This window comes from Gavia stellata, chromosome 2, assembly GCF_030936135.1.
Source record: "Gavia stellata isolate bGavSte3 chromosome 2, bGavSte3.hap2, whole genome shotgun sequence".
Classification (NCBI taxonomy): Eukaryota; Metazoa; Chordata; class Aves; order Gaviiformes; family Gaviidae; genus Gavia; species Gavia stellata.
Genome location: NC_082595.1, coordinates 2,702,742 through 2,724,901, shown reverse-complemented (window position 1 = coordinate 2,724,901; position 22,160 = coordinate 2,702,742). Strand labels below are relative to the sequence as shown.

Sequence of the window (22,160 nt, the reverse complement as noted above, 5' to 3'; positions counted from 1 at the left end):
ACCTATTAAACTGTCTTTATCTCAACTCCCAAGTTTTCTTCCTTTTGCTCTTCCTATTCCATCCTGCTGAGGGAGGAAACGAGTGAGCAGCTGCATGGGGCTTAGCTGCCAACCACGGTCAACCCACCGCACGCTGCCATCCGTTATCCTGTTACCAGGAACAAGTCATCCCTCCGAAGAACCTGCATGGCTGTAGAAAAGCACTCTCCTCCTCTGGGCCACTAGCCTACTGACCTTGGACAAGTCACTCCTGACATCCTTCATTCTCCTTGTCTGCAAGATGAGTACTTCCTCCAAGATTAATCGTTTTGGGACAGTTTTCAGCATCACTGAACAGCCACGGTTCAGCACCTTGGAAAATAACATCCCTGAGCACCGCTAGAAAGTCACACTCCTGCATTTTGCACTTTAGGCAGACAGATTATTTCAGGCCTGGAAAATGCCACTTGGTTTTATACCAGCGGAATGCCTCTTCAGACATTTTCCAGGCATCTCCAGCACCCGTTACACTTCAAACCAAGCCCATCAAGAGATGATCTGGAATCAGTTTTGTTCAGGAAGAATCCTCTTGCTCAGCAACTGACACAAAACAAACAGGAGACTGAATGGGCTGTTATCACTCTGCTCAGCCTGCCAAGCACAGGGGTGGGCGAGACTCTCCCCTGGAGCAGCCTGTGCCCTGGTCTGGGTCACGTCAAACGTTGCAAGCACCACACAGAACGCATTGCAAGCTGCAGACAGTTATGCATCGATTCCCACTAGCTTTCTGAGTATTAAATGTTCACCAGAAGAAAGCCACGCTCACTTGTCACTCGTGACAATCTGAATCGTGTAGCTGTAGTCCTCTATATACTTTAATTTAACGTACCTCAAGAGGCTACCTTGTTTTTTTGTTGTAGAATTGCTACAATCACATTAGGTCGACTTATTGCAAGCTTCCTGAATATTCTTTATTGCAAAAGGATCTTATTAGATCATTAAAATAATAAACTTACAAACCAGGAATATGATTAAGGGAGACAGAAACTGCTAAGAAAAGTCAAATGATGCCAGGAAGGGAGAATGGAAATAAAGAAAAGATCAAGAACTGTGTGGGTGGAACTGATGACCCATCAGGCTACAAAACAAGTATGGAACAAAAAACTGCAGAAAAATCTGTTTTACCAATTCCAATCCTGGGAAGAAAAAAAATAAACTAATAAAAATCAAGGATGATATTTAGTACTATAAATACAGCTAACAGCAGTCACACCAGCTGCTGCAAGCAGCATACAAAAATACATGTAAAGGACAAAGAAGTTTAGTTATAGGATCTTGTGCTGATTACAGAGAAACATTAGCTCAGTATTACATGCAAGTGTTAGAGGAAATTACCTTCAATCTTTACAGCAAAATGTTCTTTGCGCCGAGAAGAGGCGAGAAGCCAGGCAAACTCTGCAGTCCAAGTATTTCTGCCTCCTGTTAGTAATTTGTCCATCACCCACCAGAGTGTCCTGATACCACAGCTGAGAAAGCAACATTCCCTATAACATCAGGGGGGGCCAACAAAAAACATGCAAAGACAGGAGGTGGAACGATTCAAGTGTGAACAGGATCATGCCAATAGCAGGGGAATTCAGCTGAAACCCAAGAATAGTTACATGAGCTCTGCTTTTGACCTACTCAAAATCTTTCCATCTTCTTCAAGTCTAAAATGATGTTCTACTAACATGGAAATAAGAAAAAAAAAGTGGTTTTTATCCCACCAAGAAAAGTCAGAGTCAAATGCTAGTGGAGATGGTAAGGGAAGACTCCATCTCAACCATTGTATTTCCCACAATGATTTCCTGGGGTCTTCAAATGAAGATGGCACCCTAAAGCACACAAGAAACAAATCGTGCACAAAAAACTTGCTTACTCTAAGCTACACTCCCTCATGGACATGGAGCAGCCTCCTGCTCTTAAATATTTTCAAGGCAGTGCAAAGGGGCAGCTGGTAGAGGAAGAAATAATCACTATCCTGCTATCCCCTATTTAATTCTGATTATTTGAATGTCTTAAGAAGCAAGGACAGAGCTGGGTCACTACTATTCAACAGGTTAACAGTGACATCCCCTGCAAAAGGGCTCTTTCCAGCTGTTAACCATCATCCCTCAGCAGCAGCAGGTGCTCCCAAAAACCAATAATGTAACTGGAGGCTCATTAAATCATCCAACACCTTGTTTCTGACTCCCATTGAAAAGGCAAGACAAGAGAAAATGCACGAGAGAGTACACACTGCAGGCACAGGGAACTTCCAACTCACCTACCACTGAGCTTTGAAACACTTAGTTTACTTCAAGCTTATCTTGCCTTCTCTAAAAGAAAAAAACCAAAACATTAAGTTGGGTTGGATCTTAGGAAAACAAAAATCAGTCCTCGTCTCAGTTGGACACTGCTTCCTATGCCCTCATGAGACTCCCTTAAATCAGCCTCACTCTTCAGCATGCAGATACTTTTAAAAAATGTACACATTACCTCTTGCATCACTTCTGAGATGAATACCCAGAAAGGACTGAGAGCAAGGACAGTAAGCAGCCAGGAAAGGCACACAAGTACTACCTTCCCCTGCTCACAATCTAAGAGGAATACAGTCAACCATAAGCCAAAGCTCACCAACAGCTTCAGAGGAATCAAAAAACAGGTAGAAGTGAATGGTACACCACAGCTCTTGCTATCGGCTAATGTTTCCTGGTTTAAGCATTTAAAATGCTTCGTAAAGATGCAATTTGAAAAGAACATTTCTCATCAGTTAAAAGCCAGTCAGGAAAAGCCACACTAGAATTAGCTGATGGGGTTTCACAATTGCACTGGCTCTCTCAAGGCCACGTGCAGGTCGGAAAAAACCACTCTAAACTTCAAGCAAGTAGCAAGCAGGAGCTGCTCCTTGCTATAAATAGAGTCCCTCTTTCCATGCAGTTCTAGAGGCTGTTTAAAAGCTCCTATCAGTCTGGAGCAAGATCGGACCATTAAGAAGCGTTCCTTACAGGTAGTCCTTCCCACGTGGAGCTGCCCACACTTTTTCAGACTCATCACACCCTCAGAAACCTTCTTCAAGCATTAGCCAGCCTGCCAAAATATTACCAAGGGATTTCTTAAACTGGAAAAAACCTACCTATAGGCCAGATCCGTTGTTTGTTAGCCAGTGTACTGACAGTACTATTTCTCCTTGCTGTGGCGAGAAGAAATCCAGAGGGAAAAATAAGCAATGAATGCTAACAAGAGATTGCAGAGACTGGAGAATCTGAATACCATTTCTGCAACACAATGTCCCCCCAAAAGCAGCCTGAAAGCAAGAGCTCTGTCTTGCCAACAATTTCAATCATATAAAACAGACAACTGGAGGAGAAGGGCCAGACCAAAAAAAAATAGATGACACACAGAGATACCACTGGGGATGCTGCTTATAAAAAACCATCTCTTTCGTTCTTACTCTCCCTTTGTGGTTTTGGTTTGGTGGGGTTTTTTGTTTTGTTTTTTAACCTGAGGTTAGGAGAAGACAGGTAGTTAGTTACATTTCCCCTTGAAGCATGAGTCAGCCTTTCCTCATGCAACAGCCTTGGGTGCCAAGAGCTGGAGCGCGCAGCAACAGCACTGGAACTCAAAGTTCACAGAAAATTTGGTCACTTGCCACTTCACATCCACCAGCTGTCAGCAAGCAGCCCCAGATAAATTCGGAAGATGACAGCTAGAAGTGCTGTGACACTTTCCATAAAAATAATGCTAGATTAGAATGGAGACCTGTATGCTACTAGAGCTTGAAAACAAAGAAGTCAAGTGAGTTTTAAAGTGATGCCTTGTTAGTCCAAAAAGCAGATCATTAATCCTGCTTCCCTTTAAGGAATACTAAGCATTCCGAGAAGCCAGAGTGCCTGCAATGAACTGGAGGGTTAAAGAGATCTGACCAGCATCAAAACCTTATGTTATCACAAAACTCACTTGCTGTTTATTCCTGCACTACATAGAATCAGTCCCTGCCCCCAACTCCTCCTGTACACATTAGTCTGACAGGAGACACACACAGAGGAAGAGTAATTGTTTTGTTTTATATAATAGTTGATCTGAATTACATTTGACAGGCTATTTTTCTTTCTTCTGGGATCCATAACAGAAGGATGTCTACTTTGCACACATGCTTCTCTATCAAATTTTGTGGAAGAGAATCACAAGAGCCTAACACACCACTTGGGAGAGACTGTTCACAACTTAGATGGGCTACTGTCATCTCAAAACACTACGGTCACAAAAAAACAAAACCAGAGAGACTACTCATCTAATGATTAGCAAAGTAAGACCAGCTGGGATCATCTTTTATTACTGTGATAGTTCCCTTTTTCTCAGGAACTTGTTAAGTCCTTTGATGGCTTTGGATATAAGACATTAGATAAGCACCATCTGTTAATATTACTGAAGATATTTAGCTGCTTTTTAACATAGTAAATCCCATTCTGCAAATAAAATTCACATAGGTTTCAGCTAGCTTGATCTTACAAGCTCAGACTTTACATCCTTCCTGAAGAAAACAGTTTAGAAGCAACAGCAAAGTAAATCAAACCTTGACTATTATCATCTCCCCACCCTCAAAAATCAATACCAAAAGGGTATGTTTTATATTTAACCACTGTTCAGAGAAGTAGCAAGGATAAGCTTGGGAAAAATTACGTAAAATAACAGCAGCTCCAGCTGTCTATGCTTGACAGTCACAGCCTACTGTAAGGACTAGGAGAGTTTCCTCAATAAAATGAAGTCACATATGCAGGACCAGGGTATTTGTACAGACTGGAGAACAACCTGCACCCCACTCTCTCCCTCTCATTAAACAGCCCAGCCCAGTATGTGTTACCATGAAGATGGGCAGTTCTCCTATGCACTCCCAAATCATCTGCCCTACACTCTTAAGAGGGACTTTTTTTTTTTCCCATTTCAGAGCAGGTATACAAAAACTAAGCTCCAGGAACATATCAGCCTACCGTCTTAAGACAAATGAAAACTCATGCCAGCTCTGTAGTTCTTGTTTACAGGTAGCTTGCTGAATGCATCCGAGAAGTCTGTTTAGGTGGGGAGCTTTATTCTTTGCCATACTATCACAGTAGCAGTTAGATATGATAAAGAAAGTGACAGAAAACAGGATTCAAAAATATAATGTCATTCTGACTAAAAGGCCAAGATCCTTAATTGTAATGAAAAAGCCCAAATCAAGCTCTGAGCTAAGCAGCTGTTTGTGGGAAAGCAGTTTCCTGTTAGCAAGCCTCACTAGAAAATAGAACCAACTAATGCTTCAGCAGGAGCGCTGTCGTAGCCAGCCATTAACCAGTATGTGCAAGCGCAGTGACTTTGCAAGTGTGGGTGTGCAAACTGACCTCCAAAGTTGGCAAGGCGTCCGATTCTTGTGACAGGAACCTTCCTCTCCCGGGCCCGCTCGCTGAGCTGCAGCAGAAAGAGGGGGGAAAGGAAAACAAAACAAGAAGTCCACAAATGAACTGGGCATATGGTCAGATAGCTGCAAATTCAGAGTGCAGCTTTGAAAGCACTTCAACAACTCCGTGCTCCAGAAAGCTTTTCTTGAACACTGAGCCTTATATATCTTGAGAGATTTTCAAGTGAACGCACTGCAGGACAGACACACCACGAACTGCAACACACACTAAGCAGAGGAGTGGACAAGAGGGTGGGAAAGATAGAAGTGCTGACAACCATGTTTAGAAACCCCATTTTTACTTTCACCTCAGCAGCCCTTATATTTTGCATTTGGAGAAGCAGCACAATGCCAACCCAAACTCCCTTCCACACATGGAATTAAAACTCATGGAAGGTTATCAGGTTCACAGTACTGTAGGTAATTCCCCCACACACAACAGCTGGAGCATACAGTTTCATCCAAGCAATATCCTGAGTGAGTGAACCCACAGTAGCATCCGATACTGGCTTTGGGGAAGAGGGCGGAATGTCAGAGCAGATGGCAAGTATCTCCACCGTGAATTCTGCTGTGGGCTTTCTGCGCTGTCTCACACAAGTGCATGAAGCACCAAAGCAACAATTGTGAGCGACGCGACTCTCCAATCTACTAATTCCCTCCACCTCTAGAAGGACTGCAAGACAAAGTACAGGAAGCCACAGCCTTCACCGAGAGGAACTTAGGTCCAATTCATCCTTCACAGCCATAGCAAAACAGCTAGCTAAAGGGAACTGGGCCCTTCAAGGAGAAGAGAGACTCTTTAGGTCAGTCTTCAAACCTTTGTAGCCTACAGCTGTCCCCACCTGCTCAACATTTCACCCCAAAAACTGGAATGAAATACAGATCCGTTGTTACTGTAACATGCATCACTAAAGACATCGAGTCCTCATAGTCCAGTGAATGAAAGGAGAGCTCCTGTTAAAATTGAAGTCTAACCCTATGTATGCTTTTTAAGCATCCTCTTGCATCAGAATATCTGAAATAGAGGGAGCAAGTGTGAAAGGAGAGCCTGAAAAGCTACTGAGAGAATAAATATCACAGAGGTCAGAGGTAATGAGCACTGACACTTCCCTCTTTTGCCTCCACAAAAGGGAACAGCGGAAGAGCAAGAAAAGAGAGAAACACAGGAGAAGATGAGTAAGAACAATCCAGTATAGAAACCATAGCACTGAGAATCCTTAATATAAAAAAAAAAACCCCACACAACACATACCATCTGTTTGTAGGGTTTCTGCTCTGAACCTGTTTTGGCCTGTCTGGCTTTATCAATATCTTCAGCTGTTAATCCACCAACAGAGGAATGGTCTTGGTGAAAAGCCCTATTTTGTCCAAACGCAGCAGCAAAAGGATTTCCAGGGTCCCTAAAGCCTCCAAATAACCTTGCATCCATTTTGGGAGGGAAAGGCCTCTGACCCATGCCAGAATCTCCAGTCTCACCAACACTTCTAAAAGGTCCATTCGTAGCGTAAGAGTAAGCAGGGCCTTCACTGCTGCGTTCGTGAGGCTTGCCGGGGGCAGTGGAGAAGTCCATTGGAGCATCTGATGGCTCTCGGGCTGAGAAGTCATAGTCTTTCCCAAAATCCTCGCTGAGATCAGTTAAGTTCTCCTGCTGTTTGCCTAGTTCCTGCAAACAATAATAGAAATACTTTAAGAACAGAACTTAAAACCTGCTCCCTACCCATCCATGGGCCTCAGAGACGGGCATGCAGCTAGGCTGTCATGTCTCCACAATATATAAATTGTAGAGACTCTGGCACTGCAGACATTCACAGTAAGAGACAGGAAAAAGGAAGAGACACTGAGGACACCTGGGATCACTAGTAGTCTTTCAACCCCACTGATGGGACAAATTCATTAACAGCTTCTCAAATACCCATAACTGGAGACGCCTTGTTCTACGTACACTGCCAGGAAGGGTCACTAATTGTGGAGTTCACCAGAAGCAATACACTGCTCAGAAACAACGGGTGATGGGAGCTGCAATATCGCCCAAGATATACTTAGGAGAGATAACAAAAAGCTAAACCTCGTAATATTCAGTTCTGACCCCTACCATACTCCCTCCCTTCCATCCTGTCCCTAATCATGCAATGTCAGCACTTTCAAGCCCAAAGGTACCCAAAGCAATACCAGATACCTACTTATAGGCAAAGTAAGCTCAGCCTTCCACAGCTGTGACATTACCAACTGCAAAACACATTTCATTATTCAACCACTAAACTATGGCAGGGTTTGTTGTCATCATCCCAAAATAAATAAATAAAATTCTCTGCTTGAAACAAGGATAGCAGCACCGGACACAGCAACACTCGAGGTAAGCTTCTCCAGACAGTATTTTCTGTTCTGTCCTGACCCACAAGAGCTGCCCCACTAAGTCCAGATATTTCCCACCACTTTTCAACATAGAAAAAAATTTAAAAAATAAAAAGAAGTCAGCAGCAGAGCATTATCTCCTATTTACTTGACATATTCTAGTTACCTATCTCAGCAGCGGCCAGACCATGGAAGAACTGATGACTATTACAGCCAATCAACAGGATTTTAAATCCTGCTGTGGTCAGGCAAGCAGGCAGCGTATTTTAGGCTCTTTCCTAAACACTAATTACATTTCCCTTCCTTACAGAAAAAAAAACCAGAACATTGTCTTTCCTGTTATTCAGCAGGTCTCATGCTATTCTGAACCTCAAGATCACAGCGGGGGGGAGAGAGGAGAAACCTGTTTACAGCTGGGGACTGTGGCCACAATTCTGACTGATGATTTCAAGCAAGAAGGCCTCTCTACTTCCATACTTACATTTTAAAAAGCACGTCAGACAGCTAAAACACTGCCACAGATCAAGAGAAGTGAAATACAGTCATGTAACACAAGAGCTTTCCTCTCTTCAAAACAAGAAGTAGCTTCTGACTACAGGTTTCTTACTGAGCCCTGCTTAGGCAGCAGCTTCTCATGCACCTCATTTACAGAACGCAGGGCAGGCGTTCTGCAGCTGCGCTTGCGGGGCCCCTCTTGTGCAGGGAAACATGCACAGAAACAGGAGGACATCATCTCTCTCTCTCCTTGGATGCAAAAGGAGGACAAAGGCAAGACAAAGCACTATCCCCATAAAAAAACCCCACACTTAGGGTGTTTATGTTGCAAGCTTAAATAGAACCAAGGAAACACGGGTCCAGATTCTAGGACTGAAGCTATAGACTGCCATGATAGTCTAAGGTACTTGCATAAAAAAACGTCAAAACCTCACTCATTAGTTTCTACTTCAAAAATGATGATCTGAGCTATACTGTCTTTCTAAAGGATGATAAAAGATGATCATATTTGATTAAGAGAAGTTCTTTTCCTCAGACAAGCCCCATGTTTTCAAGAGATGGCAACACAGCAAACGTGAAGCTCTTATAAATCCATCCCCATGTTTGGTGACAGAAGCTGCTGCTTAAAAAAAAATAAAGAAGAAAAAAGAATCTGGCTTTCCTTATGTTCCTCATTTGAAAGTCAGTCCTGAAAATCCAGCCTGGGCTGGATTGAACATGCAAACCCCTGACCCTGAGCCATCCTGAAAAATATCATATGCACCAATTCTGTCAAGAAAGGAAGCAGCACTGAAATAAATCCAATTCACTCCAAAAGAGCTCATTCACTTAGTCAAAGGAGAGGTAATCAATGACTGAAGTTTAAAGAACACTTTAAATAACAAAGCTACTGACCAATCTTAGCAAGAGTTGATCTTTGACAAGATGAGATGAACAGAGCACTTTTCCACTTCAGCATGCCTTAAACACTCAGTAATGGAAACAGAGACACTCTGCGGTAACATTCCCCTCCCATCCCTGTCCCAAGCACCTACTGCACACCACAGAAATCCGGGAGAATTCCCAGAGCATTGCAACATCGGCATTATTGATCCAGCACTGCAGAGCTGGGTTCTAGTTCATGATGAGAGTTCCTAGCCACTCTCACAACAAAACCAAAACGTACCTGGAGGAAAAGCAAAACATCAGCCTAGACTGTGCACGAAGAGCTTGGCTTACCTGCATTTTCCCCAAGGCAGAACTGAACTGTTCTTCAGCAGTGGCCTGGAGAGTCCTCGCAATGGTAACTGCATCGCCCCCAAGGAGCACCTGCCGAAGCTGTCCTGCTTGGGTTTCTAGGACTGCTTTACTAAGCTTTGTCAAGCCTCTCATGACCATGATGGCATCACCCGCCATGACTGATGTCTTTCCGTGCTGAAAGATGAAAAAGAAGGGGAAAAAAAAAAGGCAAGAGGTCAAGGAACAAGTTTGTAACCAGTTTCAAGTCAACTAAGAGCCAGCAGCATATCCCAGGCAATCTCTTTCCGCTTTGGCAACCAGCCACCATGGGAACTTGTTTGCAGCTCAGATAACACACAGGCCAGCTTGAATGACAGCTAGTTAGCTGTCCTTACCAGGCAAAGCGAGAACTCTCCTTATGACTGTTCATGAGTTAGGATAACATTCCAGGACTCCAAGTTACCACTGACCAGGGGAAGCAAAAACAGGTAAACATCAGTAACACTGCAAAGATTGTCTTGATTCCTTCCAGATCATTAAAAAGGATTCAAAACATTAGCATTTGACCTTTAATAATTATCAGCCCCTGGAACATTCTCGGTGCCTGATAGTGAAGTGCACTGACAACTGTCCCATCCCATTCCTGCCCTGGAGCTATGCCTGCTCATTTTACATAGACAAATTTCTTCACCCCCACACCAATGAGTAAGCTTTGTCTGTCCTCCAAGGGTAGTCTGCTCAGTCCCCAACTTGTAGCTCACTCCGCTACTTTTAATTGGAAACGTAAGTCCGCTCAGAACACCACCTACCACAGCACTTGCAAAGTACCGCACTACAATGCTGGATTTTTTGACTCTGTGCCCCTTCCTGTTCAAGAGGCACTCCATCTCACATTCGTAACAGTCTGGGCAATTTCAGGGTCTTCTAATACAAACTGGGCACTGTAGGATGCAGGACAGAGCGTGGCTGAGAAGAACACGTTCCACCGACTCCTTTGCCTCAGTCTAGAACCAAGCTCAGGCTCAGGACATTGGCTCTCCTAAATCACTGCGGTTCATGTAAAAAGAAAGTCAGGAGTGGCTGGAGTGCCAAAACCATTTTGCAAGAGAGATTTTCACCTGCTTACTTCACTTATCTCCCACATCTTTAAAGCATAGTCAGGGTCACAGTGCCAGGGCTGGCTCATTGCACATCCTCCCACCTTTACTGACACACAACGTCGAGGCACGCCATTGGCACAAGATGCTGACCAAGGTTGGTTCAACCTTACCCATACAGCATTCTCTGTAATGATTTGGAGAAAAAAGTGTTCTGGCTGCCACAGGTACCGAGCACTAGTCTAAGGCCACATATTTAAGTTATTTCCTAGGTAGGTACACAGGTACCAATTAATTTGTAGAAGATAACCTGTCAACACACACACATGCACTACAACTGTAAATGCTAGTACACTGAAGCGGTATAGTGATCCCGAGTGAACAGTACACACGGCATTACGCCCTGCTGCGGATCCCAAGCAACTGGATCCAGTTACCTTCTCGGGAGATACAAAGCCTGGCTCACAAACGTGTCTGCTGTATCAGTCATGCAGGAGAAGTATGGACTGCTAGAACTAAATTTCTGGATAAGTACACAATTTTGCTGCAATCACACAGGAGATGCATGGATCACTACAGCTGAATTTCAGAAACTCATTATTATGCAAACGCAGGGTAAACCCCAGTTACTGGAATATTTTTTTCTAACAACTGTTCATCAGTGACCAAAATCAGGAACAACCGCTGTAGCCAGGAAGCAAGTATTACACGTTCCATGCTTTAAGTACGGTTGTTAGGACAGTCAAGTGTTCGCAACAAATCTGGGCTTAATGGGTTAGCTGTAAAAATAAAAATCAAGCCCACCCAGGTCATTATTCTGTGGTTATCTTTACAAGACTTATCCATATGCTCCAGCCCTGTAAGAAGTGTTACTCCTGAATCTCCCCAGAGTTTAATCGCTAGAGTTGGCTTTAAAGTTGTATAATGATGCGCTTTTACATTTGAAAGCTGCCTGTCAGGTAAGGAAATGTACTGTCAACAGGAGGTGGTTTCCCCCCCACACACACATCTTCACACTGGAAATTTCCACATGGAGCTCACTCAAAGCATTTGCAGGCAGTCCCTGAAATTCAGAGCCAGGCAAAGAAACCAGCCAACAACACAGTACTGTCCTAGCTGAAATGAGACCGTTCAAAGGTTGCCACTACTACAAAATAAGCGCTTTTGTAGTCACGGTATTAGAAGCACAGGAAAGCTTGAATGCTAAAAGTTCGTTCCCTCCCTCCCAAGAAGGGCAACAAAAAGTAATGCAATATAGATCAGTGCACACTCAGACAACACACACAAAAACATCCACTTTTACCATGGATGCTTTCTAACCAACGATACTAAAACTATATCCTTCTTCCACCCAAAAACAGCTGAAGGACTTGTCTTGAAGTGACAGTTATGATATGCTAAACCTCCGACAAAATTTCAGGGAAGCTAATGCAACCACAAATGGAAAATACAGATTGCACAATGCGCACTCAACCCTCCACCTCTAATATCAATAAGCAAAGAGGACCAATTGCCCTTTACGGGTTTGGCTATAAAAGATAGCACTGGGTACACTGCTACCAACATCCTTCTGACTTCCAGGCTATCACCCCCCTTTCCTCTGCACAGCACTTATAGCCACCCAGGTACCGTGCAAGCGGTTTGTTAGCTCAGCAGCATCAGCTACACGCTCCTATTCAGCGCTGCCAAAGGACAGGCTATTCTAACCGGCCATTTATCCCAGCGCCTTACTGAAACACAGGCTTCTGCGTAGGAAATACTACAGGCAACTGGCTTGCTGTTTTCAGTGATCTTTCAGATTCTCTGCAGGTAGCTCACAGACCCAATGGAAACCACAGTACAAGCACAAAGGCAAGGCATGGCTCAATAAGGACTTCAGAGGTCAAACCCAAGGAGAGTCACCAACAAAAGAAGGCTGAGAAGGAATGTATTTTCAGAAGCGAGACCGTACTCCTGCTTTTTAACAGAATTGTGTCTGTAAGCCATCTCCTTCCAGTTCCTCACCTTTTGTACACCAGATCCTCACCTTTAACAAAGCACGATCAGGAAAAAGCAGAGGGAAGATATAACTATATTACAATGATTAATCCGTTGGCAACAGGCATCAGGAGCAATAGGCATTCAGCTAATGTCTGTACTCATCATCAAGCAATATGAAGATGGGAACTAATAAGTGCTATAAGAACTGAACTGATACTGAAGGCATTTTTATCAAGCGGAAAAAATCCCAGATTATCTAGTTTTGTAGACCCTACATTTAGCAGGACACATTGGTTAATTATCCTGGGAAGGACACAGAAAGCAGAGACTAACGAGGTTATTACAACCAGAAGGGGAAAGCATGAAAGAAAATACATGCTAGATAATCAAGAAGGGAAAAGACTACACACAAATAATAACCAAGAATTAGGAAAATTACCTTTTTTCTTCAATGAAATAGCAATAAGCAGAAGCAAGGACAAGAGACACGAAAACTGAAAGACGGAGGAAGCACGCACTTCCAAGAAGACTGGTACGTATCCCCAACAATACGCTTATGTCAATACCCAGTGCAGACAGCAGACAAGAGATTTTTTTTTCCCCCCTACAGCAAGTTCTACTCATACCACTACTAAATCAATAAATAAACAGTGTAAGCAAGCTCTATCAAAAACAGATTTAAGGAGTGGTTTCAAACAGAACCGGTCTGAGTGTACAAAGTCCGTATCACACTTGACTTGTCTCCTGAGGACTCATTATCTAGCGCCAACAAAGTAGGGCACTGCCAGCATGGGGTACGGACGAGTTGGTCGCGTCTACACAAGCTGTCAGAGTGCCTGCTAACCTGGATTGACAGGCATCAATCATGATTTTCCAACACAGGCAGGGTCAGTTTTTGCTTAGTAAACTTCTCACGGTTAAATGAATCTCTGGAAAACACCCACACCTTCTAGCATGAGGACGCTAGAGCCAAGTCATCCTCAGACACCAGACAAGGTCCAGACAGCAGGCAGAGGGGCTTCTGCAGGTTAGATGCTACACCAGTAGGTAAGCCTGACACTGCACCAGGTTTTGTAATACACCCTGTTGTAATGGCAAAACTAAATCAATGCCTGGGATGCTCCTATGTGCAACCACCACCTGCCTCACATGCCACTGTCCTCTAGTGACTAACGGCAGCGCATTTCCTCCCTTCTTCAACACACCAGACCACTGGACTGAAGGTTTAAGCAAGTACAGCGAGACACTCGGCGTATCAGAGGCCAGCAACAGAAACACAAAGCCTCACAACAGGCAACAGATAAATTCTTACATTTGTACTGTTTTCAAAACACATCCCTCTGCTCATTCCCCTTCTTTTCCACATGCTGACATGTGCTCCTACAGACAGACAGCTTCTGACTCCACGTGCTTTTTTCCAGATGCTTGTACAACCACAAACCTTACCCGTGTATACACATACACGTGCATATACACACACACATATAGGACAGATCAAGTTGAAACACAAGGAGACTTCTAATCATATAGAAATACACCAGAAATATTTCTGAAAGTTTTCTGTGCATGACAACACAGCCTTTTTCAATATAAGGGAATTACTTCTACCATCAACAGTTTGCTATCCACCCAAGAAAGCAGCTCATCTACTGTGGAATAATTAAAAAAAACCCCAAAAACTAAACCACCAATCCAAAAATCCCCACCAAAACCCCAGCGGTTTGACAGTAGCCCATATTCCCCCTCTCAGATCTGCAGAAGTTTTAGCTGCCTTCTTTATCTCCAACTTTAAATAAATGAGACCAAAATGAAAAATACTAAGTTGGGCAGGTAGCAAGGCAGATAATTCAAGATCACGCTTCCAAAGGAAACAAACAGTCTCTCCGCCTTCCCCCCACTTCTTATTATCCATTATCCCAATCACTATTATCTTAGTTGTATGTAAACAAGGACTATAACCCTGGAATCAGCGTTATAGCCACCCACACCATCCGAGTGAGTGTGGCAACAGCATGAAATAAAAGTAATAAACACCACAAACAAGATACAGATGACCAGGTACTCGGCACATTTATTCAGTGACCATAAACTAGCGGTAGACTAACTTCAAAATAAGTATACTCATTAAGCTGTTCTGCACCTTATTTTTCCATTTCTTTTTACGTGTGTTGCCATACCAACACTTTCATGTGATCCTTTCACTTAGGGCTTTTTTCAGTTCCATCACACGCCTCCCCACCAGCTCCTTTGATACCAGATTTCCAGGCCCCTGCCTAGACATATTTTCATTACCTGGATTCCTTGGGTTGCAGCTGACCCAATTTTTAACCATGCAGGCACAGTACAAACTACATTTTAAAAGGAGAAGGTTACCATCATCCTTTAAATCGAACTGAAGATCCACCTTGCTTATCCTTCATTCTCCCCACATCTCCCACACGCTGCAGCTCCAAAAGAAACGTCTTTAAAGATCTGACCTACAACAGAACTGAGAACTCCTATATTTGAGTCCTGCCGCGTGGCTTTGACTCAAACCTCCTTAAACTGAATTCATCAAATCTCTGAAAGCTGCTCTAAAACTACCCTTGCACAAAGCAGTTTGCCAATGCCATCTAAAACAAACACCTCTGAAGGGGAGGCAGAACTTGTTCACTCTCTAATCGTTATAACAGCAGTACACGCACTGATAGAAGTGGGCTGCTTGGCAGACAAATGCATCCTTCCACCAAAATTCAGAAGGTTTAGCAGTCATTTTTGGCAAATGCCAGCTAGTTCCAAACCCAGTACGAACAATTTTCACCATAAATGGCTTGCCACACAACATAAGAGTGAAAAGAATGCTTGGACACTTCAAAAGTAAGCACAGTCTACTTTATTTTAGGCACAGATACATCAATGCAAAGTGAACGCTCTGGACTGACGGCTCTATTTACTTCTTTCTGGACAATGTCTGGGGACCTGCAAAAGCGTAGTCACAGCCCACGTGCCTGGAATTAACACAGTCTCTTTCCGCCCCGGCCACGGATCTAGAAATAATTCCCTCACAATTAAGATCCTAGTGGGAGAGCGCGTTCCCTCATTACAGTCCACTTCCCCTGCTGATACGCCTTGACACAATACACTAATAAATTCTGTCCCGGCCGCACGTTGTTTCCCATTACACTGAGGCAGATCCAACTCAATCGCTGTGATTTTAAGGCTACCGCTCACTCACTTTTCCCCACGAGAATGAATTCTGTGTCTTCTCCTGGGAAATAAGTATTTGCAGGGGGAGGGACAAAACATGTTCCATTTACCTCATTTGCAGGCCTTTAAAATGTGCTATTTGGGCAGTAAAGATTTGGGCCATTGGGCCGATCCGGAGCTGTATTTATACCTAACATCCTATCTTTGTATTGTCTACGTTACCAAGAAGAAAGGGAGGAAGAACAAGAGAGGACAAGGAAAACCCAAGAGTTTTCTTCTGTTTATGCACTGGGCAGTGCTTAGAACGAGCCACTGCACTGCATCCTCTACGTGGCTCAAAAGCCATGAATAATTCTAATAAATTCTGTGACTAAAGTTGCTTCCCATGCGTGTGGGTCTTTCATCCAGCAACAAGGACAATAGAATATTAAAATGAAAATGGAGCACGACCACAAAACACACAGATTAATATGAGATTCAGGCAGATGTCATATTTGAAGCATATACTTCAGAAACAGAACTACTGCAAGCTGAATTTACACCTTTATTTAGTTTTACAGCAAGCTCACATGAAAGCACAGTTCACTAGTGCCAAGCCATCCCTCTGTCAGCGTTAGCGTACAGCATCACTTTAAAAGACAAATCCCCCACATCCATAGGGAACAACTCTAACCAGCAGTATTTATAAAAGGTTACACTAAAGCTCTGAGCAAATCCAAACATTGCGTTTCAAACAAAAAACTAAACATGACAAACATCTCCCCCCAGGTTTGCCGAGCAGCTCTGTGCTCTCGCAGAGTCCCTGCGCCGGGTAGGGCAGAAGAGAGCACTAAAGCTCAGCTCCCTGTCTGATAACGCACAGCTCCGCGGCAATAAGCTCTGCACAGGTAACCAACAGAACTCCCCACTGGTCTCATGCTCTGAACTAGAATGCAAAGTATAAATGAGGGAGGTTATCAGTTTGCAGTTAATTTTAATTTTTTTTTTGGCATACACTAGGTTATCAGTTTGCAGTTAATTTTAATTTTTTTTTTTGGCATACACTGTTATGTTGTCATTGTTTTTATTGGAAGTTTTAACTTTCTGAAAGCACATCGAGTCCAATTTAGGAATTGGAAACCGATAAAAAGCTATGCTTCACAAACAAGGGCAGATTCCTTTAGACTCAAATACACCATTACTTAAGAAAAAATTCTTGAGAAAAATAGCAGCTCTTCCTCTTGCATTTAAACATAAATCACTCTTCACTCATAGGTCCGAAAAAGCTAGAGAAAGGGGACTGATAGCAAAGTTACCTACTTTAGAGGGAAGAGAACAAGTAATCTAGCCAAAGTTACACCGCATGTCAGCGATGGGATTGGGAAGAGGACCACAGCTCTCTCCAGAGTACGCCGATCCTTACAGCACACAGCCTGTATCTAAGTGTCCTTTAAATGTCCACCCCTACAGAGCAAAAAGAAACAAGGATTTATAGCCACTTTGCTGACCATCTTAACTGTTATACGCTGATGTACTGTTAACAGTCATATCTAAATGATTAAATGCCACACCAGCAACGGTTTCTAGTCACAACCTTTCTAATTATAAGCTTCTGGAAAACTAGGCACGCCCTGTAACTGTACTGTACATCTTACATTAGGTGTAAGAAGATATTTTGCTTATTATCCTTTTTGTACACCGGCACAGAACCACGCACGCCACGTCTTGAGTCCCGGCGTTACAAAGTCAGTAAGAAGTACCCCATGCACGTCTCTCTGGGGTGGCATACGCACATCCTCTGCTCACATGGCGAGCGTAACCCTTCGGTTATCATCGTGAACAGCAGGTCAAACACCACAGCCTCCCACTATTGATCCTGCAGGCGTACATGTCTGTATAGGTCCCATGACTTTCAACCTTGCCCTGGGAGCTAGGGTTAAGTTCAAATTTAGTAACTTAAAACACATCCTAGTCTATTCATAGCCCCTTTACATAGCAGCATCCTAGCTATGGGAGCTTCCTTTTTTCTGGCTGTGCCAAAACTCCCCCGTAAGAAGAAGAAAAACTGAATGCAAGAAGGGGACCACAGGCAAAAATGACTACTTCAAGAAGACATACGTTGATCCCTGTGCTGAAGGGGAACATTGTCTATCAGAACCTACAGCTCCTGCGTTACAGCTCTGCCACCGTCCTCAGATGAGTTATTTGTGTCAGTTCCTACTCACCACACAAGTATTTTTCACACTAGGGTGAATAAGAGTAATGAGTTCTGTATTTCTCAGAAGTCGCCACTAAACCTAATCTGCAAGCTCTCATACCTGATACAGAATCTGTAATCTACAATTATTCATGCTCTGTCTGTATAGATTTTATGCAATCATATTCTATATAACATACTGCTTTTCCAATCTAGAAGAGCCCAAGTTTTGAGCAACTTATATAGGTGTCTTTGAAAACCCCAAACTTCCCAAGCAACTTCTGAATGACCATGTTCTGCAAAGCTTTGCTATGCAATATAAAATTCTAGGCTTACCGATTTTAGAAGAGTTCTCTAAAAGAAACCCTCGAGCCACTTGCAGCTTACTGCACAGGCACTCTCCCTTCCATCTCTTTCCTAGTCCCGATTATTCTCTTCATTAGCACTTCAACCATATCAAACTAAGATGAGGATTTAACACTCCCAAATGGCACAATTCAGACAGCAGAAGAGCTGTGACATTCCCAAATACTACATCAAGCCCTTTTATAGTACGTTTGGTCAGCACATCCAGAAAAACCAAGCAATGAAAGGGGCTACATAAAGATCAAATCTACACAGAAATCCAGGACAAACTGCAGAGGCAAAACAAACACGGTAAGAGAACTTTGTAAGTGGAAGCTATCACCTGGACAACACAAAACAGCTCTAGGACCACCTAGACCACAAGCGGATCATCTTTGGTGGTGTCTCTACATACAGAATCTACACAGTCTTTAAGAAGAAGACATAGCCTTATGCAGTTTCCCGAAAAAACCCCACACCTATGTTTTAACTCTGTATGTGTGTGCAGACTTGTTGAAGCAGACATATGAATTTGTAAAGTTTCTAAAAGCCAACTCCACGACTGACAGCTAAGTTTTTCAGAGCAACTAATGTTATTTCCTATGCTGCGAGAAGCACATAGAACACTCCAGGTACTGAATAACTGGGAATTTAACACCCTTCATTTAGCTCTACACCTCTACTGACTGATAAAACACAAAAGCCGTTAAAATAAAGTGCAGAAACACAACTGCGCAAAGAAAGGGCAAAACTTGCGTATTCTGTTATTTCTTGGTCTTTGCCACCAGCTTAGATTGGTTTAATTTTGCTGCCTACTGTAAGGGGAAAGGAGGGAGGAAGGGGTGGAACAAAACAAGTGGCATCTAAAAAAATTGAGAGCATCTTTGAATCTAAAGATAGGCACATGTCAATAAAATGAGCTTTCAGTGCTGGGTGGGAAAGCAGACACTGACTGAACCCCCTCCCTCAAACTACTGTGCTTTACTAACAGTAATTCTGGCTCCATATGCCAATAACTTATTTTCTTCTTCAGGTCCTGAAGGAAAGCAACCGCTCGCAGAACAGACAGCACACTAAGAACTTTTATAAAACAAGTTGAGAGAGAAGCTACTCTTCTCCTAGGAGATGCTCCATCCCAGAATACACAGCTCAATAAGTCAAAAAGCCTCCTCTTCCGGACTCCTTTCTTAAACAGTTGTAGAGGGAGAAAACCAGGAGACCTACATACACACAGGAGATAGGACACCCAAATACTGCTTCAGACTTGCTACCTGCATCGTAAGCTGGACTGTTCACCCGTCAGTACAGGGAGATTTAAGGAGTAAGAAGAATGCTTTTTCATGCGTCACGCTGAGTCCTGAGACGTGTTCAACAAGCCGGCTGGACCAAGCAAGCTATACCACGCACACTGACACACAAGATAAAAGACCACAAGACACACGCCACCCCTGACATCCTTGTCAAAACAATAAAAAAAACCCCCCACACAAGAAAAGCAAACCAATCTTTACCTACCAAAAAAGCTCTGTAACCAAACAAACAGTTTAACATGCAGGAAATTAAAAAGCAGGAATTCAGCTGCTGTCTCTCATCCTTCTCAGTTTCTAGAAAAATAATACAGCCTGACAAACAGGGCGTGAAACAACAGACCACCACTTGCCTGTAAAAGGACTACTGGAGGACTAGAAGCCAAAAAAAGTTCTGTTCTTGCTGCATGGATGCAATATGAGCTATTATTAACCTGCTCTAAATATCACAAATGAAATAACCAGAGAGCGCTGCATTGCATAGCACAGAATTCTCCTTGACAGCAACGAAACAAGGTGATCAACACTCACCCAGTAAACATGTAAGGGAATTCTCCCCATCTTCTGACCTTTTCTTCTACTTATCACACCACTTTATTTTTGAAAGGGAGACACTGTCAAAGCACAGCAGGTCACCTATTTTTTCCCCCCTCTTGAGTAAGACTGGACAACACACAACTGTTTATTCTAAGCATATCTTACTCAAGGTTACCAAGGTCATTGCTAACTAACAGCAAAGAAAAAGCATTTACAAAATACAGAAATAAGTTTCCTGGTCTAAGAGCAAGCAGACTGGTAAGCACATGAACTGCAGCTACACTTTTCCTTCTGATGACATATGAAAGAGAGACAAGTTCTTACTACACGGCAGAGAAGTGCAAGGCCACCAAAATACTGTTTCGGTGCTGCTCTGCTTTCAGCCTTTAACTCGGAGCAATTTCTGAATCCTTTCGGAAGTCTTTTACTGAGCTACTACTGACTTTGGCCAGTACCCTTCTGCACCCGGCACGAAGAATTATTTTGCCTATGCTCAAAGAATACACCCCAGTTCAGTGACGTCAGCTGCATTTCTATGAAGAGTAGCTTTCCAACTCCTTTATTCTTCATAAAGCTGAGCACAAAGTTTGGATTTTCATTGCACGGCGGGAATGCAGAGAAGTTCCCCACCTACATTCCTGCTGAGTGGGACATGAGCGCATCGGGGTATCAGAAATAGTGTTATTTCATAACAAATACAGTCCTGCAGAAATAAGGATGGTCAGTAACTATGAAAGCAACGTTACACAAGCTAAACTTTTATATCTGTAGTTATTTATAGGCAGCTTGCTCAGTGCCTGTTTAAAACTTAGTACCTCCTCACTAATCGTGACTTGATGGGCATGGTGTTGTGTGGTGGGGGTGGTTTTTTGTGTGGTTTGGTGGGGTTTTTTGGGCTTGTGGGGTTTTTTTTTTGTAATGGTTGGACTTGATGATCTTACAGGTCTTTTCCAACCTTAGTGATTCTGTGTGTGATTCCGTGTAATTCCTGTTCACTTCGTTACAAAGACTCTACGAGCCTGTTAGCTTGGGAAAAGTAAGATTATTTCCTCGGGCGCCTTACCAAAGCAGCCAGGGTCTCGTCGCTTCTTTGCTATAAGCAAGCTCGAACCAGCCAACGGGTTTATTTTACACCCATCTCCCAGCAGACGCACGGAACGGTCCCAGCGACCGAGAGAAGCGGGGTTCCAAACGCGAGCAGCCTGGAAAGCCAGCACAGGGCAAGACTCTGCACTTTGTTCCGCCATGTCCCTGGCGAGAGGTATCCCCCCCAGAGCGGAAAAGTAGATTCCAATTCCGCCCTTTGTCCCAAACGATCTGAGGTTGAATACATAACCCACCAGAAACACATCTTCCTGGGACGTCCCGAGCATCTGCTTGGGGGAGCGGGGAGGCACCGTCCCCTCTCCGAGGGACGGGGCCGCTCAGCGCCCGGTCCCCGCTGCGGGGCGGGAGGAGGGACCCGGGCAGGGCCCCGCCGCCGCCCCGACCTGACGGGCTGCAGCCGCGCGGCCGGACCCAGCCGCCGCACAGGGCCTGCACGGCACTCGACCGGGCAACCGGGCACGGCTACAAGCGCCCGAGCGGGGCCCCGCACCGGCGGGTCAGTCGCCAGGGCGGCTGAAGGCCCCGCTGACCGGCTCCCGGCCCCGCAAGGCCGGACCCGGCGGCGTCTCGGCGCGGAACCGCTGCTCACCGCCCCGCGGCGACGGCTCCGGGCGGCGCGGCCTCCCCCAGTCGGCAAGGGCACGGAGAAGGCCGCAGCACCGGCTGCCTTCCGGCCGGGGCCAGCCCCGCGGGGCTCGGGTAGCCGCTGGCACGTCGCCGCCATTGCCCGCCAGACCCCGCACACGTCCCCCCGCCGGAGACCGGCGCCCCGGCGGAGCGACCCCCGGGCCGAGGGGCCGCGGCCCCTCTCCGCGCCAGGCACGGGCGTCCTCCCCGCGGCAGCGCCGCCGCCGCCTCCCTCCCCGCACCGCTCCATCGCATGGCGCCGCACTACCGGGTACCCCGCCGCCCCTTCCCCTCCGCTG

General features: G+C 44.5%; 1 protein-coding gene across 1 annotated transcript in view; it reads right to left on the bottom strand.

The window, feature by feature from the left end:
• The window catches only part of COQ8A (coenzyme Q8A), a 46,131-nt gene extending 26,276 nt beyond the window's left edge, over positions 1-19,855 (bottom strand). Inside the window, exons 1-4 of the mRNA XM_009813521.2 lie at positions 19,799-19,855; positions 9,500-9,694; positions 6,687-7,097; positions 5,379-5,445 (exon numbers count right to left, since the gene is read on the bottom strand). Of these exons, the coding sequence (XP_009811823.2) occupies positions 5,379-5,445; positions 6,687-7,097; positions 9,500-9,694; positions 19,799-19,834 (709 nt within the window). The 5' untranslated portion in view covers positions 19,835-19,855. The remainder of the gene's footprint in view (positions 1-5,378; positions 5,446-6,686; positions 7,098-9,499; positions 9,695-19,798) is intronic.
• Between the last annotated feature and the right edge of the window lie 2,305 nt (positions 19,856-22,160).